Source organism: Malurus melanocephalus, unplaced genomic scaffold (assembly GCF_030028575.1).
Source record: "Malurus melanocephalus ecotype Western Australia unplaced genomic scaffold, MMel_1.1 scaffold_12, whole genome shotgun sequence".
Taxonomy (NCBI): domain Eukaryota; kingdom Metazoa; phylum Chordata; class Aves; order Passeriformes; family Maluridae; genus Malurus; species Malurus melanocephalus.
Window position 1 is genome coordinate 505,016 of NW_026623244.1, and position 27,156 is coordinate 532,171.

Below are 27,156 nucleotides of genomic sequence, written 5' to 3' on the forward strand. Positions count from 1 at the left end.
TAACCCTGGTTAATCTTTTGTTGACTTCTATTGTCTCTCATATCCAACTACACCCAGAGTAAAATTAGAATTCATTCTTCAGATTTATATAAAACTGCAAGAGGCTGTTGACACTGCAGCCATACCTGCCATAAATTGCCAGATCAAAACAAAACACTTCAGAGAATTCCAAGCTGACATGCCTCTTTCCATGTGGAGAGGGCATTCCATTTAATCACCACCTCAGACACGTGCACAAAGCACAGATGCACCATTCAAAAGGCCAGAGGATCAGGAACAAATTAAGGCTAAATTGCATACAAAGCAAGAGCTCTTCAAGGAAAACCACTCTGCCATCTTCACTGGCAGGCAGGAAATGAAAACATATCATGGCTGTAAGACTTAGACAAAAACAGAGCTGGGAAAAGAACACAGACACTCCGAGGCTGCCATCTGAACCTGCCCGCAATGCCAAATCCCAGGCTGGATCTAATTTGCAGGCACAGGAATGGAATAAGCCATCGTAATAGACCCAACAAAGCAGAACATCCTATCTTTGTTTTGTTGCTGAGCAGGTCAGAACAACAAGTCTCCCCTCTTTCTCTGTCTTTTTGGCACTGGACGCATGTACTTTTCACTTTTAATTACAAGGCACAGCAAGCATTTGCTTGTTAAATTTCAGGTGCCAGTGGGGATGGAAGCCATCCAAAAAGCATGTGTTTGACCTGGCAAAGAGTGACTGACTGGCAACAGCCACATGCTTGGTTGTAAAACCTTTTCATTGTCACAGCAAGGCAGCCTTTATCCAAGGTTACTCCAGCCCATTATATTCTTGTTACAGACACAAATTCTCCAGCTCCCCACAGATCACTGGAGCAAAGTCCTCTGCCACTGTGTTCCCACCTTCCTGAGATMACTCCAGTGCTCTTCAGCTAAAATGCCAAAGGCTTTTCCATGTCACAGCACTCTCATGCAGAGTTCTGCTCCACAAACTGCCAAATGGGTTGCAAGCATCACCAYTGCTTTTGTAAACCCAGCACTTCTATGAGTAGACCTGGCCCAGAAGAAGAAAGAACCTCGACTGGTGACCTTAGACACCAACCAGTGCTTCCACACAAATGCAAAGCTTCTAAATGATGAGATTCTATTRCTCTAGAGTCTGGTATTTCTGCATAGAATAGTTCTGCAGGATGCCCTTTTACTCTTCTTGACTCTACACAGGAAAGCCCCCCATTGTTTTGTGGACACCAGCTTTTCTTCTAGTGACAGGAAGAGCTCTGATCCCAAACTGTGTTCACAGAAAGAGAAAGGCAGCATTCACTGTTATAAYTGTATGTTATTTGAGTAAATGCATGGTTGTGCTATTCTCCATAGAACTACAAAGTAATTTTCACCATTATGGTAACTTACCGTGTAAGCAGAAATAGTTACAGAAAATAATGTTGTTGGTAAGGAAGGCTGTGAGCACCACAGCTGCTGGAACTGAGAACACCATTTATATAAAAACACTCCTCTGATTATAGGTCTCACTTGGGAGAACACTTTACATGTGGGTATAGTGGTTTACTCACAGTGGTTGCCCCATTACAGAAAACAAAAAGATGTGCATGGATAGTTACTCATGGGGGTAAACTTTTTCAGCCTRTATTCAGTGTATTTCATTTGAGGACACTAGAGTGTTTCATGACTCCATAGAAAAATAAAAATYGTGTTATGTATCTCCCTTGAGGCCATTAAATCTGAACACAATTTTAAATGCATCATTGCTTCTCCTTTGCTTACCCACTTTATTTTTCTGCTTTTTTAGTCAGRTTGCAGAGTGAGCATAGGCAACAGTCAGCTTTATCACTGTTCTCATCCAGATGCTTATGATCTATCTCAATTTACTTACCTGGCATCTATTACTCATGTTCCTCACTGTCCCTAATGTACTTCCCTTCCTAACATCCCCACACTGGAGGAAGTTAAGATGACGAAGAAGGTCTATCCATTTTCTGGATGCAAGGCTGAGGCCCCAAAAATTAAAGGTTAAAGTTACAAAACACRATAACATTGCAGTGTTCTGCATGGTAGCACTCAGCTTTAAACTATCCACTGAGGTTGCAAGCTCTGCATGCTAACACAGGTGCCAGAGATTCAGTTCAAGATATAGGAAAGTTCAGGACCTAGAAACAGGATTCACAACTAGCAGCCCACTGGCTCTGTTTTCCATTACATTTAATAATTAGATCCCAAAGAAATGTCCCTTCATGCACACACACGAGCTCCGGTCACTGCAGTGCCCTGAAGATCCAGTGCAAGAGGAAAGAGAACTGGGAGAGGGGGCAAGGGTTTTTATCTCCAACACAACCCTAACACCTGGTTTAGGATTCAACTGGCAAAAGTCAGAAAATTGCCAAGCTTTCTCCATCTTYCCACTCATTTCTGGGTCCTGAGCACTGCATTTCTTGCACCCATTGCATTGTCTCTCACATCTCTGAGCGCAGCTGCTTCAGTTTTGCTGCTTTCTTGCAGACATTTTTAAGGATTACGTTGGTCTGCCATGGGAAGGTTCCAAGGGAGACAAAAGATGTCAAATGAGCCTTTTTTGTCAGCAACAGAGAATTAAAAYATTATAGGATCCACTGTAAAAGGCACCACCACTCTCTCCCCAGAGACACAAGGACTGAAATAAGCATTGACTCCATAGATTTATAAGAAAACTACAGCCTGAATTTTCCCTAAATGTATCTGTGCACCATTTAGAAAACCCCATCATTACTTTTGGAATCCAGCAGCATCTGTCTGTATAAAAWGAAAAAAAAAAAAAAGGGCATCTCAGAATCAAGAGGWTGAAGGGCAATGAACTCCCACTAATGCAAGAAGAAGCCACAAATGCTCTATGACATATTGAAATACTAAGATCTAGCCCAGCCAAGCTCCATGCTGAAGAGAACTGATTCTAACACAGTCACAAAAGGGTTTCCAGGTTTCACAATGCAGCTTGGGATGAAACATTTTATACAGAATTGATCACAGCAGAAACAGACTGGGGCCAGCACGTGCCCTGCAGACTCTGCTAATCTAAGCTATTAAAATGAGAATTCACKCAGCAATGCTGAGCTTCCCTGTTGTTCACTTTGTAAAAGAATGAAATAAAAAGATATTTTGCCACTTGTTATTGGGTTTGGTGGCAGGGGGAGGATTTTCCTCAAGAAGTAARTAAGTCTTGGTGAACAGCTCTTCTACTAAAGATCAAGGTCAGAGATTATATGGTCTTCAAAAAGACCTACCTGCCCCTTTTCCAAGAACTGCTCTCCACCCATTCTATTATTTTTCCCTCCTTTTTAATAACAGGACCCACTATTATTGATTGATTATCCTGCTGTCTGTGAAGCACTATGCCCCTTCTCATTAATTCAAAACTACCTCATTTTTCATACTTCATAAATTAATATATTATTGGAGCTGCAGCAGTAAATGAGATGGCCATGTTTCAGAGAGCGGTAAAGAGGATGGTGAAAAGAAAAAAAGTCTCATAAAACTGCCCAGTATCAGAACCTGCAGTTGTGTTCATCCTGCTGACAGGCTGGGTGGTAAATAGAGGCAGCCTTGTATAAGGTTGATGGATCCTGAYGGACCCTCTCTTCCCTCTAACCAAGGCAAGGCACTCTGAAAGCTCACACAGGTCCACTCTGCCCACTTCATAAAAGCAATGGTCGTGGTAAGTGACAAAACTGCAGCTTTATTTTAGCTGATATCACAACTTTTTCTCTTCTTTAACATCACTAGTTAAATTGGAGYAAACTCCTTCACTACTTCTGTTTTTCTGATAGCCAGCTTTGGCTGGGCAAAAAACCATCAGGAATCCTGAGTTTTCATATTCATGCATCCAGAGGGAGAAATTCCTAAAGTCCTCTTCTCAAAGTTACAAAACATCCATAACTCAGGATACCTTTCACACAGTTGCAGGTCACAGTTCTGCAAACATTTAYAAAAATTATCTCTTTTCTCAGGTGCCAAATTCAAGTTGAATTTATTGGACAAGTGGAGAGAATACCACGCACAACAGCTTACAAGTCTGCACCTTGTAGATAAAATATGTCATGTCACACRTCCTCTCACTCTTCCATGGATGTCTTGAGGAAACCATCTTTGCACCACCAGTAAATGAAGAAAAAATATTATTTCTTCATTCACATTTTATTCCTCTATTTGAATTTTTAGTTCTAGAGGCTGAGTGTGACTGTCCCTGAAGTGTATTTGCAAAATGAGATGTTACCTGATCACAGTCACATTAGTACCTGGAACAACCTGGTATGACCAGAGCAGGCAAATCTGAGCTCAGGTAAGACAGGGACTGTATGTCACAGTGTTCCCATCTGCCCACATYGACTCTGGGCTGGGTGGCATGGCTTTTGGAGCTCTGAGAAACACAGGAACATCACACACAGCTTGATGGGTCCAGAGAAGGGGAGCACACAGTCACTTTTACAGCTGCATTTGCAGCTCGGGTAATTTAGTCCCCGTTAATGGCACCTACAAAACCAAGAGCTATTTAGTGACTGTATTCCATTAGGCTGAAGGGAAAGATTAGGGATAAAAGGCAGTAGAAACAACGAGTTCCATCACTCCTGCCCTGTGGCTCTAACTCAGTCCCTTTCCTCTGAGTTACAACTACATTCTCTGAGATCACATCAGCAAGTGCCAGTTTGCAGCACAGACGCTTGATCACAGTGTCAGAACAGTGAGGAAAAAGGGTCCAAAGAAACCTTCCATCTTCTCAAAGCCCAAACGGCTTTAGGATACCCCAGAGYTCAGTTCCTCACCCATAGCTTGGGATGCAGTCTCAGGAAAAAGCAGCAGATGATTAATGAGAGCTGTGGCTAAGCACGGCAGCTCAGTTCAGGCTGGGCTAGCAAGCATCAGGTACGTGCTGGAATCTCTGCCTCATCAACCTATCACACCTTTGATGAGTAAGAAGAAGACAAAATACTGTAGAATCCCCTTTGGGATCATGTGAACTAAGAAATGAAGGCAAAACCAAAATTAGTTTGAACCTTGGTTCTGCCCTGAGGCTCCTATCACAACTGAGGAATTCCTGTTGGAGATGATTAAAGCCAGGACAGGGTTTGCTCTCAGTTACTCTCCAAGAGGGCAAGAAGAAATAAAGAGGAGGTCAAAGTGACTTGTGCTCATTTTGAGATCTCCACTTTCTGTAAGGGGAGGTGTCATTCCCAATGCTCTAGTTAGTCACCACTCAGGTGGATGCATTCCTCTGCATTTATAATATTACAAATWATTTCTTCCTTCGTTAACCTGAACAGCAACACAGCATTGCTCTCTGCCAGCTCATGAACAGTTGCTGCACTTCACCCCCAAGAAACTGCACAGAAACAAACAAATCTAATTAGATGTATCTTTCAGAGCTTCTTACWCTCTAAATACCTCTAAACATTTCTCCTGCTGATGGGCCAAGTTCAGAGGCGTGATGAGGTATGAGAGGTGCAGCATGACTTTGGCTTTTATAGCTTCAGTGATTTGTACTGCCTCTCCATTTTGATTCCGTGACAACTAAGAARCTACACTGAAAAACCATTTTCTCAAAGCTCTTTAACTGAGCACCATAACTTTATTTCTGCTTTATTCTGTTTGCAACTACTGTTCAATTCACTTAGCTGGAAGGTCTGCCTATAAATAAAACCTATAATGCTTCAGTTCTGGTACAAGGGAAAAATGGGGAGAGTCCTCCTTTCATTCACTGCACCTGGGTGATGTTTCTGTTCAGACAGTCAGCATAAAARGCTACAGACCTTTTAATTCTTCAAGTCATCACCTGCAACAATGACTGTAATAGCTCAGGGGAGAAGCCAAAAACAACAGTAGCCAACTGAATCGCAAAGCAAATTCATGAAGGAAGGCATTTCTAACGTGTCAGAACTGTCACCTCAGATCTTAAACGCAATCAGGACCTCCTGTTTATCCAACTTATCTGAGCAATGGCATATACAGAATAGTGGGTTTGGGGTTGATTTGTCAGAGATGTTATTCTCTTCGTCTTTCCTCTCTTTCTTTTAAATTCTTTTTAACTCCATCGTCTCCACCTCCACAGTATTCCCAAGGGTAAAGATAAAAGTTTCATAGTGGGAACTGGGTTTTCAACTAAACAACATCTTCACCAAGAATAAGCACTCTTCACAGAATATTTCATGGGTAAAAGTACCTAAAATCTATGGTTCAACAACAATTCCTTGAGATTCAAAGTGGCACCTCCATGTCTGAAAGGAGCAATACTTCAGATATATGGGACTTCAATTGTCATGTTCATTCTGCACCCTTTGGAAGGGCTTTACATCCCTCTGTGAGACATCAATTCTAAAATGAACCCKCTTATTGACAACCAAAAAGAAAGCAAGTGTTCTCACAATAGGGGATCTTACCCAGCAGACCAACTCATGGCAGAAAATAGGGAATCACAGCACTTCACCTCCAAGCAGTGACATTTTGAAGTGCAACCAGTTAAGCAAAGAATCACAAGCTTAATTTTTTGTGGAAATTATTCAATTTTCTTACAGAATTTTTCCAGCAACCATAAAAAAAAAAAGAGGATTGGGATAAAAAAACTAGAAATTTAGAAAGTCAAGAGAAATGTTCTTATTAAAATAGAAGAGACTTTTTCCCTTAGTGTTTTGGAAAAAATAAACAATTCTAATTCCCAGACTGCTGTGAAAATCTGCCTCTAGTAAAATGTAACTAACGCCCAAAATATAGCATTAAATTAAAGGTCAGCAGGGAACCGAGATCTCTGCCCAGCAGAGAGTAAGCAGCTTTTTGTCGTATCCCCAAAGACAGACAACAGGCTACAGGGTAGAAAAGCCAAAGCAAAGCGTTTTGCTAATTTCAGCTGTTCAGAGCACTCAAACATCTGCTGTTAAATCCCATTCATCTGTAAGGAAGGGGTGCTGCTAAACAAATATGAAAATTTCTCCATTGTGAAGTCCACCACGAATCACCTGCTTGTTGCAACCTATTTGGCAACTGGATGAAGCAGAYGCTTCACATGTGGTCTCTCTGTCAGGCCAACAACTGGGTGGGCAGATGCACTGAAGGGGAAGATGTGCCCTGGAATAAACTCTGCCTATTACAGCATCTTCATGGGTTTGCAAGTGTCAACACTGCAGGCACTTGGCTTCTCACCAGAGCTCAAAACTCTCAGGAAAGCCACAGTYCCCAGGACTTCAGAGCTCTCTGACTGCTAAGGGCAGCGATCACCTGGAATTTGATAGCGTTAAGGAGAGCTCAATGCAGATTTTCCCSATCCAAACAAAAGTGAAAGGAGAAAACAGCCCAACCACCTGCAGGAGAGCAGACTCAAGTCTGGCAGTTTCACTTGCCAGCAGCAGAGGCTTTCTGTACACTCGCACATTGTTGTGAAACCCTGACCTTGTTAGTTCTTAGGGGAAGGGAATCAGCAGCATGACAGCTCCACAGGAAGATGAAGTAGTCCTGGCTCACGGCAGGGAGTGTCTTGACTATGATGCAGCCAGAGACCATGGGTTGCAGAATGCTGGGCAGCTCCCTCATGTGCTCTCAAATCACCAAGCTGGCCCTGAGACCACTAGGAATAATGCCTGAGAGGCAGGAGGAATCAGAGCTGGGAAAAATTCCCAGCAGCTTCCTTTGGTAMGTGCGTGTTGTTATATTGATTTAATCGTAACTGCAAATGTCAAACTGCACAATGGGAAAGTGCATTTTCCCAGTACCTTCTGTGATTTCTAGGAAATCCACTCCCCTTCTTGGGTCCAAGAGCAGCTATCAGCAGGTTGGGTAGGAGCTGGCAGCAGGGAGGAGCTCTGGGACACAGCCAAAGCCACCCAAAACCCAGTCTTTGCTCTGGTTAACTCTGCATGAGGAGGGTGGACWTCACCCAGTGGCAACATGTAAAGGCCAGGGACAGCTATACAGTAGATGTGACCTCCAAGAAATAAAGCACAGGTTGCCAAAAAAATGATAATAKTCACACCAAAGTTTTTCAAAGAAAGAAATCAGAAACAAAAGGCTTTTCTTTTAAAAGAAGAAAGTGAAATGCCAGCATTTAAATCCCCCTGCCTCATAATTGAGCCCAGGGTTATGCCWCAATTCAGGTAAATGATGTTTATATAACTGGCATTTGGCTGAATGCATAATTCCTATTTAACAGCTGAAAAGAAGCATTTTGGGTCTTCAAAGAAATCTGACAGGTAATTCCCACTGTAGTTCTGCAGGGTAGCTGAGAAGTAATTATCCTTCTCACTAGTAAATCAATTAGGAATGAATGTATGGGAAGCTTTTCTCCTCCTCCAAGTAAGCGCTAATCCTCTAAGCACTAATGAGTAGACAGGGCCAGCAACAATGTGCAAACCCATCAAAAATCGACAGGAGCTGCGGGGTGTGCAGGCTCCCATCAGCCAGGAGTGAGAGCCTCGGGAGGAAGGACCTTGCCTGGAAAGGGCTGTGTGGTTCATGTGTGCACACGGGATCTGTGCATGGCTGGAAAGGGCTGTGTGGTTCATGTGTGCACACAGGCTCTGTGCATGGCTGTCACTCCTGTATCTCCCTCTCCATCACAGCCTCGAGCAAGAACCTCTCCTGCAGCTCACAAGAGATCACCACACAGCGTTCAATAAGGCAGCGTTCTGCTGCTGGAGGTGAAACACAAGGGACTGGGCCGCTTCTACTGGGATGCAACTGATTCACGTATTGCTTGGTGATTCAATACTGGCACTTGTCCTCAGGAGCTCAGTAAAAACATTCTGGTTATTCCCCACACCATGGGTACAATATYCACCCAGAGAGAACGGGAGAAGGCTGCAACCCAGGTGCATTTTTGCAGTGCATAAGAGGAGTGGGTGGATAATAAACCCAAAACTGAATTTGACAAATTTCAGACRTTTTGGTCCAGTGACACCTTGTTCAGACATTTTTCAAATGCTACATGAATGTGTGGAATTGCTTTGATGGTCAGCAAAGCAGAGTTCAGACAGAGCAGCTGTTTAAGGAGGGACAGYAACAGCACTCACATTTAGCAGAAGTAGAAAGAATGGAAGCGAGTTGTTCCCACAGCAGCCAGCACTGAAACTGGTGTCCTATGGGTTTTCCTCACAGCTTGCCTCTACATTTCATAAAACTTTCCAAAAGGGATGAGAAGGAACAGATAGGTCCAGAAATCATTTCCTCAAGACAGAAGACCAAAAAATTTCTTTTAAATTGTAACCTCAATTAAGAAAATAGCAGGTAAAGATCAGTTTACATGCCACTATATAATGAAACGTAGGTGGTTTTAATTAAAAAAAAAAAAAGACTGTTAATCTGTAAAGCTCAGTAGCCTGAGAAATTGCTAGAAGATAATAATATATCCTCGTACACTGATTTGTGAGGGAGTCTTTACACCAGTGACGTAGGATTTGTAACTGAGCATATTGCCTCTGCTTTTGGGTGGGCAGAGTTGCTTTGGAAACAGAATGATGAAGATTTAACTCTTCAGTGGCCCCCCTATTGGATATAGGAGGGGTGTGAAGGCCAGTTAAACTCACTACCGAATATCCTAATTAGTTTTGTTCAGGGGAAAAAAAAMCAAAAACACAAACAACAACAAAAACAACAAGTTAAAGTAGTTGTCACAATAGTTCAACTTATGCATCAGGAAAAATACAAGCTGAACTCTGGCCACTGTATTTTTCCTCTTTCCCGTGCATTCAAGCACACACAGTAATCAGAGCTATGTCTGCCTTATACTGCATACACGGAAATAARCATCAACCCCAAAACATCTGTAGACTGACCAGTGATGGAAAACACCAACAGTGTTAATAATAACAACAGTACAAGCAGCAAGTTCCTAGTTTGGATATCTGTCGATGGAGGCAGGGTATGGGCAGTTTGGAAGTGATCAAGCTGAATATGTTGCACTGGGTTCTACACTGTCCAAGCCCAACTTCACTGCCAGCAATTAGCTTCGTGCTGCAGCCTCCAATGCTGATCTCTGTGGGTAGCTGAAAGCATCTTTGTCCCATTACCTCCCCTGAACCAACACAGGCAATAATTTTAAACCAAAAAGGCACTGAGGAGCAGCTCCTGGGCTGTGCTATGTGAGCCAGCTGCAGCCCTAATTGCATCATGTGGGAAGAGCGAGCAGGGGGTTGGAAAGCTGTGACCTCATCTTCTCTCCTACACAACCAAATCAAATTGTAGGTCTTCCACCCACTCTCACAGGCATATTCTGCTTTCAGCCCCCTTRCATGATGCAACCAAGAAAATGTCATTTACATCTTTGCCTCCAAATGTGGAGAAAAAGAGTCAAATGCAGAAATAAATGCYTTTTACTCTATTTCTAATAATAAAGAGACGCAAGGCGGAGAGATGTGTAATAGCCAAAGCCGGCGTAAGCAAAAAGCCCAGAAACATTTGTGTGAGTTCTTGAAAGTTGTAACAGACAGAAGCATATAAAGCAACATTTTTATTTCTCTAGCACATTCAGCAAGGAATTAAGTGCTTCGTCAACATCACAGGTAAAACAGGATCAGTACTACTGGATTCCATGGAATTGCACCAGTGCAACTTAGTAAATTCAGACTCTTGTGAATTACCAACAGATTTCACTTTAGGATCATAATTCCTCTCAGAATGCTGTAATTTTGTTTCTATAGCTACCAGTGCAATGGCTCTCCCTTACCTTCCTCTTGTTAGTGGGACTGACATACAGGTAGCTSAGCACAGTCTTCAGGCCTACTTTGTCATTTAGCTTTTCATAGGTAGTGCCATAGTCTGTTGACCTGGAGAAAAGAGGAGACAAAAAGAATTTATGTGGTTGTTAGAACTCAAGGGAAGGGAATGACTGTGTGAACAGATGCTCAAAGTTATAGCTTGAGCATTATTGTCCTTAAAAACACTAGATTTTGTGTTTCATTCACGGTGGCCAGCTGAAAAGGGAAGAAAACTTGAGTCCTTTGGGGCAGGGTGTGTCTGTGTATTCACTGATCACCTGGGAAGCTGAGGTGTACCCATGAAGGTGGACTTTGGGGGCAGGCTCTGCCCTCATGTGCCAGTGTGGGATTGCGGTATAAACGATACCTTACACATAACAGGACTCTGATGTCAGCAGCACCCTCAGCACAAATTCTCTTTTCAGACAAATCCAACATAAGAATCCAAATTAATCCCATCAACAAGTTTTATTTAGGTAGGATGATTTTTGACTTGAAGATGRGGATCCAAATGTGGCTCAGAATTGTAACAGCTGAACTCATGTCTAGATAAAAATGTGCCTAAACTGGCATCTTGAGTCCTCAGTCACCCCCATCCTACTTTGTGCCAGGCATTTAATTTTTCTGAGTTACTGAGACAGATTCAGGCCCCTACACTAGCAAATCCCACCCAGAGGAGCAGATGAACTGGGGGTGGTATTACCCATTCGTGACTGGGGAAAAGGGCTGCTTCGTCACAGAGGGTTTTCTGTAGTGTCCTCCTCCTCATTTGTGGGCATGTTTGAAACCTCACTTTGCCCTGCTTGTTTCTCTACTGTTGTCATACTTTGTGTTCCTAACAAACAGGATTTTTCCTACCAGAACAGCCCAACAGCTTTGTTGTACAGGATCCCACACCTGGAGAGTGCTCAATGCCACTCACRTTAGGAGGGAGGGGTGTCAGACCCTACCTGAAAAGCTTCCCCACCCCATGCAAACAGTGGGRAGAGCCTTGTTCCCAACCCTACACAGCTCCTGTCACAGCAACAGAGCAAACACAACCCTCTGGAGATGGGCAAGGAAAGACCCTCACAAAAAGCCTACCTGGACATACCTACACTTTTATTAGGATAAGAATCCATGGCCCCTGCCCTCCTCTCTAATCACACYTTTTACTAGACAGTTGATCAAAGAACTTGCAGCAAATCAGTACCTTTCCCAGTAACCAGCTCCAGTAAATTTGGGTTCCTAAGTTCAACAAGCCTCTAGTATTTGCAGCTTTATGGTTCTGCTAAAGACCAATCCTCTGCCCCTTGCCTGTCTGGCAGAGAAATGCCCAAGCCACTTCTGGCATCACAATGAACAGTGACACTGAACCCTACAGCTCAAGACACCCACTCATGTGACCAAATAAACTGAGCAATGCCAGAGCCTGACCCAGCTCTGCTGCTTTCCTTTGCTGCTAGTGGGAGTCCAGAATGACACCAAAAGGAGGGACAAGCCATAACAGCCAGCTGGTTTTAAGCTTCCAAATAGTAAGGGTCATGAAGTCAAAAGCTTGCTTGCTCATTGATGTGGCTCCAGCACATTTCCTTCAGTGCATCCTTCAAGGATAATCCTGAATACTTTGTGAAGTCATTCTTTTCTTAAATGGGTTGAACCAACCTTCCTCCTTTGAACAGTCAGCACCTTGTGTTTTGGGTAACTCTTTAACACAAACATAGAGCTAATATTAGCTCCATTTGCACTTAGTACTCTTCCATACAAATGCATAATAGTACCACCTGCTCAGCTTCATAGAGATGTCCCAAAGAATATGACAATAATATACTGTATTTTCATAGAGTTTTCCCATCCAAAGTGTCTGAAGCTCTTGTCTCACTAGGTGACAATACCAAACAAAAAAAAAAAAAAAAAAGCCTTCCCTCTCCAGCCAAGCTTGAAACTGAACCAGCTTTATTAATAAAAATCAACAATCCAGGACAATTAATTCCAGTACATGAAGCCTCCTATAAATGCAAATTCAACARGTCAGGAATCCTCAAGTAACACTAAGCTCTAAGCAGGGGATAACAGGCACAGGGCAAGCAGAGGTAATTCCATGATCTCACCCTTCCAACAGCACTGCAGCTATGAACAAGCCACTTTGGTGACTACACATGTACCAGCCACCAGGCAGTGAAAGAGATCACTGGTTTCAATCAGTATTAAAAGAGAATACAAATAACAGTTTAATATTCTGACAGAGCTACTTTGGTTTTGTTCTCTGAGTAATTTTAAGATCTCCCAAAATGCTTTGCACTTCTAAAGATGCAGCCTGGATGCCCTAATGACTCTTTCTCATTAAACCATTATCACTCATTGCATTTGCCCTTTCAAAGGATAGCTAGAAAGGAAGTARGATCATTATTTCGTTAGCTTCTCTGAGGCTTTATTATCATGACAGTCACCACTGRCTTCACAGAAATGTCTCAAAGGATATCACAATAATATACTGTATTTCTACAGCACTTTTCTAGCCAAAAAATCCAAAGCTTTGTCTCGTGCTAATCCATTCAAACTAAMAAAGTCCCAAAAGCCATACTGGGAAATATTATCTCTATTCTAGAGATGAAGAAACTGAAAGCTTCCACAGGTAAAGGTTCATTTTTTTCAAAAGCAGGCACCCACAATTAGCCATTTCAGCTTCTGCAATCATCTAGTGTAGGGCTGAACTCCCACCACCAAACTGCCTAATTTGAAAACAAGCACTTAAAAGAAAAAAAAAAAAGAAAAAAAAGGCTGACAAATTTAGCTGCCCAAGCCTGAACATTTAAAGAGATGTTACCCACAGGTGGAACAGTAAAGTTTTGACTCAGCTTTCATTCTTAACTTGAACCCTTCTCCTTTACTAATTACTTCTAATTCCAAATTAACTAGCCCATAGATCCTTACAGTTGTGTGACACTACAAGCAGACTGAATACCATATTCTCCCCTGTTCCTCTGGTCATAATCTGATCCCCTTTAAAGCACATAYCTAAAGCAATGAAGGGGAAGAAATGCTGTAGTTATATCAAAATGACGAAAGAATCAGTGATATAAAAGGCGTGAGTCACACCCCAAAGACCTGCCTTAACTTTGGTTGGATCTTTAATGACAAACTGATCCTGCCTCCCTGGTTCTCCTCTGGTTGCTCGGTTGAAGCCATCCCTGGAATCTCATCATCTTGGAAGGTTGTTACTGCCTTCAGTCTCAAGCTGATATTTGCATACTGTTTCTAACCACATATATGGTTAGTATACATAAAAATGTTTTTAGCAATGCTTTCACAAAATGCACCTCAATACACTGCTGGCAGAACATCACTCTTACAATGCAGGATTGGGAGTGTTACAATGATTCTTCCCCTCACTCAGCACTGGTGAGGCTGCACCTCRAGTGAAAAAGCAAGGTTTATAASGTAACACTTWATTGACATACTGCAAATTGTCCCATAACAGTATTCTGTCATAAACAGCTGGGGAGAAAAATCACCTGCTTGTTTCWATTGCCCTGCCTTGACAGGCTGTGATGTGTTTAAAGCATTGYTGCAATGTCCCACAATCTGGCCAAGGTGCAAGGGATACACCTGGGCAAAGAAGCTTCTCTGTGCAAAACCTGGTCATAACTCAGTGCACCACAAGCTAATAAAATCCATCCTACTCCTCTAAATCTGAGCCTGAGCTTCCCTGTGAATCCAATGAACTGGCCTGAGCCAGCAGACTTCATACTGTGGTAAGACTTGCTCAGTGACAGAGATATGAAGGAGAGGTGTGGAGAGGCAGAGAGAATGCCATGTGAAAAGCTTTTGGAGGAGCTCTGCTMTGCAACGCTTTCCATCCAGGCTCTGTCAGACAAAGGCACGTTTGTTTGTTTGAAGTCTCAGCTATTCAGCTATGGAGACAAGCTATAAAACATGTATTGGTCTCTCAGGAGAAAAAGAGCTGCAAATACTGGCACTGAATGACTGGGATGAGCAAGTCAACCTCCACCAACTCTCCTGTCAGGGGGTTTCTCCTCTGTGCCTGTGACTCTCTCTGTGCGTGAAGAAGGAGCCATCACGCTTTTGATTTTAGATTTTCAGCCATTTCCTAAGCTTTTTCTAAAGCTGCTGTATTCATCTCCAGACCAGAGTCTCACTACACATACCTGCAGCCCCACACTGAGAACTGTGKGGAGGCACAGCTCTGCTTAAATGAGCAGAAGAATATCCCAACTCTCTGTGCACTTCAGAGAGCAACAGRAACACACCAGATTAATATTTGCTTCTCTTCTCATGGGCCTGCAAACTGAGTGCCTGCAGCATGCTTGTCTCTTYATACCCCCCAAACAACTCCTTGCTTTTACTCATTGGCCAATTTTCTCCCAGCTTGACAGAGAAATAAAAACCCAAGAGGAACAAAGTTTCAACAAGTTTCATGATAATCAAGAGCCAGCAAAAGGAGAGCAATTATAAGGGCTCTGAGAAAAGCTGCAGCATAAAACCAAATCCCATGAAACATGAGAGCAGGMACATCTCTCTGAACATCCAGCTGCAGAAAAACATTCAAACACAGCTCACATATTAATACACCACAAAGAACTCAACTGCACAATACAGGAACTCAGCCTGCCACTCTTACAGCATTTGTGAAACAACGTGTTTCCTTCTTTCCCTTCCCCTTCCTCCCTGAGATAAAGGCCTTTCTGAAGCCATGACACACTGAGAAAAGACCCCTCCTGAGTCACAGTCCAGTGAGGCAGTGCCCAGAAWCATCCACTCTTACCACTCCAAGGCTGTCTGGTTGAGCTTGTCACACACACGGACACTTTTGCTGACAAAATCAAATAAAACTCAAAAGAACCCAAAATCAACCCCCCAACAACAAGAACCACAAAAAAACAAACAAAATTTAAAAAATATATATATTCCAACCTGTTTAATGAGATCATGGCAAAAGGCCTTCTAACCCCACAGCCAGGACACAAAGAGGGAGGGCAAGGGGATTGGAGGAAATGGGTAGAATGGCAGAAAAAGTGAGGGATGCATGGCAAAGCAGAACTAGGAGTCAGTCACTAGATCAACCAAAAAAAAACCATGGAGCACCAGAGTGGGATTCCCTGCCCTAGGACTTTTAGAAGCACTAACCTCAGCCACTGTGGGACACAGATTTGGCTAAAGGCAGCTCTGAAGCTGTCTCAACATTTTTCTTCTACCAAAGGACAGAAAAAGTAAGAGCAAACTCTCTACTCTGAAGCAGAAATAAACCTAACCAAACTGATGGATCCTAACCCCTGATGACAGGAAAGAGCCTGTACTATAAAAGCCTAAAGCAAATAATCCTTTCAGAGAGCCAGGGAACCTGATCAGGGCAAGCAGGCTGCAGGTGTAGCTATTACTAAGCTTCACTTTATCCTCTGCTTCTGAACAGCCCACAATAAGAAGGCACAAAAGCAACAAAGATTGGTGCCTCCTACTGTGAAACTGAAATAATTCTACTCCTCCATTTGTAAGATTCCATCTTCTCTCTACCATGGCCATTTACTTCATCATAGATTTAGCCACCTACAAACTAGGTAGCTCTAGCTCACAAGTCTGTCCACATTTTTTTCTCTCTATACACAAAGACTGTAAACTCAGASGATGGCTTATTCACCCTAAAATAGATGAGGATTTATTGCTCTCTTATGGTGTCTTCCACTCTTCAGTGTAAAAGGAGACCAAAGCAACCAGCACAAAGCAAGGTGTATCTCACCCTAAATGGGTTAGAAAATTGCATGCACTGAGCTGGCACTACAAGTGAAGGGGAAGGAGCTCAGCCATCCTGGCTGAGTTCAAAAGTTCATGATTTATTGTAATGTTCCAGTGCTCTACATTTCAAATRTTATTATTCTGGGTATGTATGATTATTACTACTAGAAGCAGGTGCCAAATGGTATCAGGACTCCACTGTGACTTACACAATTTATAGCTTYACAAAATGAAGAGGGCAGAGATAAGCAGAGAAGGATGGTATGGATTTCCCAACAGTTGCTGGCACCATAAAGAATATGAACAGAGACCTSATAAAATGTGAAATGGCATCTCCTCTAAAGCTGGGATGAGCCCTTCCCTTCATGGCACCATTGTCCCATGACACCACTGATGAAGGGGAATCCTTCTTGTGGCCAGGTGAAGGTGATGCCCGCTGGTAGAAATGATACTTCACAGAACCTCATCACGTGAGATGCAGACAAATCCCTGCAAACACCACCCCAGACAGAGCTCAGCCACCATGAAACAGGGGCAGCCTGGAGCTCAGACAACCTGACTTCACAAGGGCTTGGATGATTTCACTACTGTAAATTCTATGTAGATTCTTTACAGATCTGAAGAACTACACTTCATCATTACGCGTTTTCCATTTGTACTGTCTAAAGATCTGACATATTTATCATGTTCTTGATTCTGATGTATCCTAATTTTCCAAAGAGGTGTTTTATGCATCCCTGATAAGGCAGCATATAGATTTGATCCCAAGCACTTGACTGACTCAGCAAAGATGGCCTTATCAACACATATTCAAGAAATTTGGTCTAGAGGACACTTTAATAGCCTCAAAGATAAAAGACAGCTTTGATGACAAAGCCTCATTAATTAATCAGATATTAATTAGATAATTAATTAGAAACAAGGCCCTTCCCAGGCCCTTTTCTACTTTTATTACTATAGCTAAAAATGCTTCTCTAACRATTCTCTGAAGTAGCTAATCATTTTAATTTGCATTATTTTATAGCAAAAGGAAGTGCTTTGAATGTAGGATTTTGTGAAGCAGTCCTAGAAGTTCAATTTAAGATCTATTCTATTTAAACTGGAACTCCTCTTAAATGTGCCTTGAACAAAATGTCAAGGGGACACTATGGAACTGCCCCCTTGCTCAACTCTGTATCTTTGTGGAAGATGAAGATGACAAAGAATTCCTTCTAACCACTCAGAGAATAAACACACTGGGTTATACAAACTATCCTGACAGGAGATTACTTCTAAAAGAGGGGGACAGTTGACTCAAATYTCAGTTTCCCAGCTGGGGATGCAAACATGTGTCCCCTCATGCCCCCTGGGAAGGTGATTTATCCAAAACTTGCATTTGACACTGTCTGCCTGTTTTGGCATCAGTGCTAGGCAGTGCTGAGGGGACATTTAGATGAACCTGAGTCATCGCTAAAATAACACAAGCCATGTTAAATTTTTCAAACCATCAGCAAATCTTTGCAAAACTGATGTAATTAAAAAAGAGGGCAGTGATAAAGATRGTTTAGTCCAGTTCCTTAGACACAGATATTAAAAACTGCAGACAATTCCCAAAGCAACTTTTACAGTCAGCCTGCAGCTCCTTGCAGTCCCTACCTCAGCTGACCCCTCTCCCACAAGCCTTATGTCTACCCCTACTTGTGACCCACAAAGGCCCCCAGCAGCACACCCACACAATCTGAACATAAATACCACACAATCCAATCCTGCCTGACCTCAGGCAAGGCTCCCCRGCACTCAGTTTCACATTCAGTTAACTTAGCTTAACTGGGGAAAAAATGACTCTTACTGCTCCCAAAAATAAAAATAAAAAACCAAACCCAAAGCTCATGAAATGCAGCCACCTGAGACAGCTGGGGACTGGCAATGCAAGAACAGCCTTCTGGACTTAGGAACACAACTTTACCTCCAGTCACAACATGACTGAGAGCCTCTACGTGCTGCTTTTCCAKAACTAATAAGACAGCACCAGATCTCCAATTAATTAAAATCAATATGGCCCTACAACAAACAAATGAAGGAGTAATATTGGCAGATTTACGCAAATTTACACAATAACGGTCAGGACCTGCTATATCTGTGCATATCTATAGACAAAGATTAATAACAACAATAACAAGAGGATGGAATGCATTTTACAAGCATTTCCCAATTTTGCATTYGTGAGATTTCTGCATTTCTGAAAATCTTCAAAGTTTAAACTTACATATACAAGATAAAGCGATAGTGCAAAATTAGTTTTCTAAAGAAGAAAACAAAATTTGGAGCCATAAAAGAACGCAAGTTAATCTYGGGCTAATCTTGCTCTCAACAGTTATTTCGTGGTGCTCATACTCCCATCAGAACAGACTTCAACACAAGTCGTCTTTCAATATCAGAAATAAATAAAATATAAAATAAGCACATTTCTGAATCCTTCAAAGCTTTTTCATTCCAATTACCACTGAAATACCCATGATAGGGTCAGCAAACTCTCCCAGCCTTTTGAAATAACATTTTTTGAGCATCGCATAGCAGAGACATCCTAACTCTCCAGACAGAAGGAGCTCCCAGGCCAGTTTGCACAGCTGACAATGCTCTTCTGCAGCTCACCACTCGCTTTGCAGGGTGACCTGGTTACACAACTGGGTCCCCAGGCAATAAGCTGGGGTYGTTCTGAATGCTCCCAAAAGACTCYGRTCCTTKCTCMTCCRTACAGTTGGACTATGACATTATATCCTCTCCYAGTTCCTCAGAGAGAAGAATTTTGGTTGAAAAATGTAAGGATAGGGATAGAAGTGAAAAAAATAAAAGACAGCTGTCACCCAGTCTCTTGGTTTGGGCAATAGTCAGGTCAGCAGCTGTGTTACACCTCTCCTAAATCCAGTGCTACACTGCAGGTGTAGGTATTTCACAGCAGCACTGATTTGAGTGTGAGCCTTATTCATTCCCTGAGTACAAGGATTAACAGCCTTGACTCCAGTTACTGTTTCCAAAATGCAGACACTGGGGTCTAAGCCTGCCTCGATTCAGACTCTCCCAAAAGGTGAGCTTGCAGTTTATCATCATATTTAATAAATTACTGTGATCCATAGGGCAGGGGTCTCCCTCTGCCCCACCAAACATTTGCAGTTGTGGGCAGCCCAGAAAGCACACAGCTGAACAGTCCTGCTCTATCATGCCCTCAGACCTCACTGCCTAATACTTTCAAATCACCACATTGGTTCAGGCATAATTTCACCCCAGAAAATCTTCGTTTTCCTGTCATCTTTTGCACTCAGCCCTCAGACGCTCATCTAACACACAACACTTGGCCTTTGGGAGAATAAACCTGCTGGAATTTTTTCAGACAGAAGATCAATAAAGTGGGAACAGCTTGAAAAGTCAATCAGCATCACCAAGTCCCCCAGGAGAGAGCTGGGTGATTGTCTTTATAACGAAGGAATAGTAAACGGAGCACAAGGAAATGCACATCCCCTTCAAACTCATGAGGGAAGATAYCTGAGTCTCATACACAAAGAAAGAAAAGGAAGCACTGAAAAAGACCAGTCATCTTCCCAGKTTGACAGGTTGACTCAAGACATAGAAAGATCCAACTGAAACTTGTTCAAACTGAGAATTGGCTCCAGTACTACACTGCAGCTATTTCCTCTRGGTGTTAGAGGAGGAATATTTTGGTTTACAACCTGAAACCCAAGGATAAATATCCCTATGTCTTTGTTCCTAAGTAGCGTTCTGGAAAGGTTCTTATTCATGAAGTTTTGACTTTTATCTAAATTAGTTTTATGGAGAGCTAAGTACCCTGCATATTATCAAGGCAAATAAAAGGAGAAAACTGTCAGTGATCCAAGATGCTAAAGTCCTTTTCCTAAACACACCAAGCATTTTCTTTGTCTTTGGATTTAATCACAGAAAGGCTCAAACACAAACAATCAACAAGCAGACTCCGAGGTTCACAGAAAAAATAATTCTGTTATACTAAAGGCATTRGAGGGTATCCTGGGAGACCTGCAGGGTTTCTGCATTGCCACAGGCTTTCTAKGTGGTTGTTACCCAGCAGGACACATTCTGCTGCTGTTCCAACCACCAAGGCTGGCGGATGGCATCTCCCACAAACGAGATGTCTCACACAGAGGAAGACATTTCAAACTGTAAACTCAGATCCCCACTTTCTTGTCCATGGCAGATGGATTGGACTGTGTGAGGTCCTGTGCTATGACAGAGCTCAGAGTCCATCAATGTCTATCCAAGCATTCAGTTCCATGACTGGGTATCTTGGGCCTGTGGCCATGCTTTCCACCTGAACTTGGGCTCCAGTCKAACTCAGAGTATCTGCCTAGTGATTAACCAGCTGCTGCTCATATTTCTGACAGCATTTTCCATGGATTCACACCTAAAAAAACCCCAAAAATTAGATGCAAATTCAATAAATTGTGAAGTGTATCTTTAATTGTGCTCTAACCTAGCATGATTTGTTCAAAGCCCTGGAAGGTTTTAAAGCAGTGGCACTTCAGTTCTTCCAGTGATATTATTTAGACCGGGAAAGAAATGGCACTTTTTTTTCTTCATTCTATTTAAACTAATACTTCAAAAGCCAGTGACAAAATGAAGCATGATACTACACTCCTGGAGGGTACCATTAAGTCCCCCACGGATAATGTCAGCATAAAGGGTTGCCCATCTTTTAGCAGGTAAATTGCAATAGCCTGTGATTAATTAGGAAATAGTGGCAACTCATCATTAGCCATTTCCTTATCCTTTTTAGCTGGCTTACCAGAAGGCACGTGGTTTGTTTTAACATCAGCTTTAACATTCTGGGAATGAATCTTCCTGCAGGGCTGAACAGGAATGCTGAGAAAATGAACCCCCTGCAGTAAACAAGGGTCTGATCCACTTGGGACAGGGGCAGTTCTGCAGAGTTGCCTRTGCACATCTCTGCAGGTTTTATTTACTCTGAGGACAGTGGAAAAAATGAAATATGGGTACAAAAGAGGAAGATTCACATGTTGCCACGATTTCTAGAATAAGTATTTAGTCATGACTGATACATCAGTGAGCAGTGCATGGACACCCCGAGTACAAGAACCTGTAGGAAAAGTGGTGCAACACTGCAGCTTTTTCCAAAAATCAGGGCAGTGACCAGTGGCTCAGAATGGATGAATGTTCTTCCCCCACCTCTGTCCCTTCAAAAGGTCCCTGGGAAGGCATCTGGACAGGAACCTGCTGGATTCACACCACTGCCTTGAGTATGCTACAGACTGCTCATGTTCTAACATCAGGCCCTCAGTTATTTTATGACCAAAAGCAGCTGCTCATCACATCCCAAACTGGAACCTCAATACAGTACAGCATGTTCCTCAGAACATCCCTCATCAGCCACTTTTAATTAACTACCACAGTGAGCCTGCATCACTTAGCCAGTTGAAAACAGAAACCAGTGAGAGGATCTCCCACTACAGGAAATYTGCTGAGCTTAACCAAGCTTCTCCCAATTCATTTGACCCCATCCCTCCCTCTCCCAATACCTCTTTAACCCCTCTGGTCTGTGCCTACATTAATCACAGTCCATGGAGATGAAAAAAAACCTTCCCCCAGAGTCCATTTTAGACACAAGTATTTATTTATCCTTGACTCAGACACAAGAGAATAGGTCCATGCTAACGAGCTACAATCATGGATCAATRAAGTTCATATTGAGCCTTAAGTGCAGTGATTACTGAAAGAGGAAATGCAGAAAGAGATACAACATCGTGTACATATGCATCATGTACTATTACACAGCTGCTAAGCTTTAAAACAATGTGTTTGTAATAATCAGAGCAGCGTGGTGAAATAGCAGCTGCCTTTTCAAGCCAAATGTAACAGCACATTGGGAGTGCTTTCTAAAGGGGTTATTTCTTGATCCATACTTTACACAATTGATGTTGAAAATAGAGAAAATAAATAATGATGGGGTTTTGCTACAAGTGATTATTTTGCAAAGATTGCACTTTAATAGTTCTAGTATACAAAGTTTTWCATGAATTAATCTCCCTTCCTCATGGATGAGGGCAAACGATAAACATGGGTCTCTTTAACCCCCACCTTCTCTCTGYCCCTTTTTATTTTTTTTACATCTCATTCTGCCACCACTTATCAGTGTCCCTGCAGCAAAAAAGGGGAAAATATTAAATGCATTTCCAGGAATTCTATCTCATCCTTAATGACACCATCAATAATTGCTGTCACAAGCTAATATCATAGTTGCAACCTTACAAGGAAGATAAAGAGGCAGAGTTTTTCACATCAAGGTTTTTAGACAGGCTCCAAATGGGATTTTGCTGCATGCTTTGAAATGCCTCCTGGATAGCTCAGTGGGAACTGAAAACAGGTTGAATCCAGACAAGGGAGTACTAARCCAAGGCTTGTTCCATGAACTTCCCAGAATGATGCTGGATCCAGAAAGCAGGATGTAAATWAATACAGCAAACACTGTCCTTACATCAAGGCTCACACCTTTAGACCAGAATATCCTCAGGCAGCTGCTTCTCCATGCATCAAACAGAATTCAGTGATACCCATTCAGCAGTACCCAGGTGATTTTTGGTCCCTATGCCACAGGTAAGACTTTGTCATCACAATACACATCATTAAGAGTATTTATTCTCCAAGATGCTTTTAAAAAAATAAAAAATTGAATGCCTCCTAGTTGAAACCTGTGGCTGGAGRATGGAGCAACTTCACATATGGGCAGCTTGGGGGCCCTGACACAGCCAGCACCCCACAAAAACCTGACTCACACTATTAATTCTGCACATTGGAACCTCCATGTAATTAACACTTAGCATGGAACACTTGCACTGCTGTTGCCACTCTTGAGAAAACTCCCATCCAGAGCTTTGCCAGACAGTGTTTCGTTTCTAGTTCAGTAATAAAGATATTCCCTCTGCTCTCTTTTTACAGATGGCCAGCAAGCACAGTTCAGACCTTCCCTCCTGAACAGTCTAGTGATGAAGACCCTCTCCTCAATTTTGTTGGGAACCTCACCCTGCTTTTGTTTATTCTATGCTATCAGACAAAGACACCATTCAGTAAGAGCCCAAAAARGAGTCATTAATCATAGGCTGTAAGGCTTCAGTATCATAAACACAATCAGATGTAAGAAGTCTCTGAATCTGGCAAAGGGAAAGTGGGGTGAAATCATATCTTTCCATGAAACACAATTATTTGGTCCACCTTTTGAAAAAGTTTAGAAAATTAAAGAAGAAGGCAGAGTTAAGGTAACAGCAAAGTCTGCACCATGGATCCCCTCAGTTCCACGCACTGAACCCAAGAGCACAATTTGAGCAGTGTCAGAGTTTATTATTCTGGAGCTGTTTTGACCCCACCACACGACAGTCTGCTCCAAGTTCATGCCAATGCAGCCACCTCCAAGAGTCAAAGTCTCTAAGCAAGAACACCAAACAAGGAGTGATTTGTCCCAGACTAAAGAGATGTAAAATGTTTTTCCAATGTCAGTGTCTCACTCTAAACAGGACAGAAAAAGCAGCTCTTACCAATCCAGCATGAAAAGAAGTGGAAAGGTATAGTACGAGAATTTCAACAAAAATAATTGCTTTGTTCCTACACAGRCTAAGATTTTCTGCACTTCATTACCTTCCCCAGACCAGTGTATATGCAATTCAAATCAACTGTCGAGCAGTATTTGTACTACAATAATAACTTGGGAGAACTTGTTTAATATCAGAWGACTTATTGGAGCAGATGAATGGCTCTGACATGATATCCATGGGATAGAAATTCAATTAAAAACTGCAAGTGGCACAGGAGTGGTAGTTATTGTTCAACATGTACCATGGGACCTTCGCTGAAATACAGCTATTAGCTGTACTGGTTGAGAAATGCTGGGTTTTTTTTATGGCAATCTGTTAGCTTATAGAAAGTTAAATTAATAAAAACACAGAATCACTCTCGTGTTACAAGAACAGAGCAAAGCCAAGGACTAGTTGCATATTTTATAATTATGGATTAAGTGCATTATGCCAAGGAAATTARAGATGTCACAAATACAATAAAAATGAAATATTGTCTGGCTCTAGTGCTGATGACATGCTGGTTTGACAAGGCAGTGCATGCTSGTTTGCCCATCCTTACCTCCCCAGGATGTTAGCAATTATTCCTAATGCTAGCATCTACATTCACAAAATGTTCAGCCCTCAGTGGAGATACTCTTGCATGAGAAAGTTATCTCCCTTCCTGTTAGCAGCATCCCAAACTCATCTTCCATCTTGTGGAGTTGTTTTGCTTCCAAATAACAAGATTAAAATGGATGGGAGGAGAATGCCTTCTGTTCTTTGTTAGGCTGTTTTTTTTAAAGTTAGATGGAGCACAGACCTCAGCAAGAAACAACTCCCTAAGCACTTCCAACTTTTGCCCAGTCCCAAAGATGAAAGTTTCTTCCTGGTTTCCTGACATCATTTCTTACAGCAGACAAATAGCTAAACCCATGTCCTCAAATATGTATCCATCTTGCCTCTCCTGTGCAGCAAACTTGAGTTCTAAATCTCCCTTTTCTAGGAATATTGTTGTTGCTTATGTATGAGCAAGCACAATTACAAATCCCTTTCTGCAAATGGAATATCAATCCTTGTATGAATAGCCTTTCATGGATGGCAATGTTCACTRTCACAATGCTATTTTTTCCCATCAGGAGCTAGATGCATCATGCCACTCAAAATTAACACCACCTTAACACCCATCTGTACTAACATGTGACAACTGCCATTTTTTTTTTTTTTTAATTGCAAATGGAACTAGGAATCCCAAACTCATTTGATCTTTATGGTTTGACTAAACCAGTTCAGGGCATACTGTCTAGGACTGAACACATCCTAGTTAATGAGCAGAGTGCAAAGGGAAGCAGTAAGTGGTGTTGGTACCCTGCAAGCAGCTCTTCTGCCTTTAGAGAATTAAGGGGTTATTCCTCCACACCAGATTGTTTTTTCATGCAGAGTTGAGGATTTCAGCAACCARCCTTTGAACAGAGATTTCAATTGCTCCTGAGAGCTGTGTTTATTGCCTATGCTGTGTAAGCACAGTGGCCTTTGCTCAAGGGAATGACCTATCAGAGGATGCCGTGTTTCCCTGGTACAAGAACTCTTCAAGTCCAGTGCCACATAAACACTGCACAGGTCAGAGAGCAGGAGTTTGGGAGAATGAAGGGCTCTCTGCTCCCTGTCCTTCCACACAGATCTGCAGATGGACCRTGCTGAGTGGGGAAGAACAAGCAGCTTACCAGACAGGCTTTCAAAGSAGACATCTCCAGAGGCACCCAGATATATTTGAGACAATCCATGACAAAGGGCTACACTGCACTGAGTTTGAGGGGATCTATTAAAATATCAGGGCAGTAAAAAGAGCTTCCATGTGTGGTTTTGTCAGCAGCCATAAACCCAGCCACGAGCATTTACCCTTTTTTTTTCCTCCTGCATTAAGGGTTATTACATCTGGCTAGAAGCGTGCACTGGAATCATGAAAATATCTAGTCAACTCCTCTGCTTCCGTTTCCCACTGAAGAGAAACAAAGAGATGAACATGGAGATGTCGTACTCATCTTTGCAGAAAGCATCATCTAGCTTATTTGCATAAACAAAATAGCTGGTGTGGCCAACAAGACCAAATAAGCATAGAAAAGGAAAATAAAGCCACAACACAACCACTACTCTAGGTTACATTCAGATCTAATACAGGCACTTAGCTGAAGGATCAGAACTTCCATTTGAACAGCACAAAGAGCTATTTGCCCACCTGGCTGCCCAAGGTTGCCAGGACTTTGTTCTATACATGAGCCACAAAGAGAAACCATCACATTTCCACTGCAGKTGAGTAACAGTGCCATCACCAGCGTGGCCCTGCATCCCACACTTTCACTGCAACTCCAAGACCAACGACAGCAGGAGGGTCTGCACAAGCTGCCTCAATGTGCAGAGCACCAGTGTGAACACAAACGAGCCAGCAGCCTGTTTGTCATCATCTCTGCTCGCCACCAACCAGCCTCCACTTCTACCATGTCAGCTTGGCAGCATCCTAACAAAGGAAAAGAGAAATCCCTTCCCTTGCTCCTGCCACATGCTCACCTCACTTTCAATCCCCAARCATTGATAGAAAGGATTAAAGTGAGTGCTGCTTAAAATAAAATGGATATAGGATTCAAAACCAATTACCAAAGCATAATCTTGCTCAGATGGGCATGCTAAGAATAATTACTATCCATAAGATGAATGCTTGTTGGAGACACATTACAGAAGACTGCATAATTAAATATAGCAACTGATCCTCATTTATCTACTGAGCAACTCACATTTAAAAGCTCACCTGCATGTATTTGGACAAAAAMCACTTGGGAGTTTTCATGGCAGTTGGAAGTTTTGGGAAAAGCAAAAACAGGAAAATAAAACAGCAGGAAAAGTAATCGGCTTGTCACCAGAAAAAAAAAATATGGAGGGAAAGTTAAAATCCTGCTCTGGGCATTATTTGCCCTTAAAAATAATAACCTTTGAGAAAAGTGAAAAAGTCTTTGATGTCAGCTTACACTTGGTCCAAAAAAAATTGTTTCTAGATGCAGAAGCAAAAGAGGGCACACTGCCAGACAGGCTTTCCTTAAGATGCTCTCTGTGGACTGGAGGAAAGCAGCAAAGGCAACCCATCACCAATCCCAACAGAACCACAT

At 42.3% G+C, this 27,156-nt stretch overlaps 1 protein-coding gene across 1 annotated transcript in view; it reads right to left on the minus strand.

Annotated features, from left to right (window-relative positions):
• SORCS3 (sortilin related VPS10 domain containing receptor 3) overlaps positions 1-27,156 on the minus strand; it is a 182,642-nt gene that overhangs the window by 127,395 nt on the left and 28,091 nt on the right. Inside the window, exon 3 of the mRNA XM_057379343.1 lies at positions 10,670-10,769. Within this exon, the coding sequence (XP_057235326.1) occupies positions 10,670-10,769 (100 nt within the window). The remainder of the gene's footprint in view (positions 1-10,669; positions 10,770-27,156) is intronic.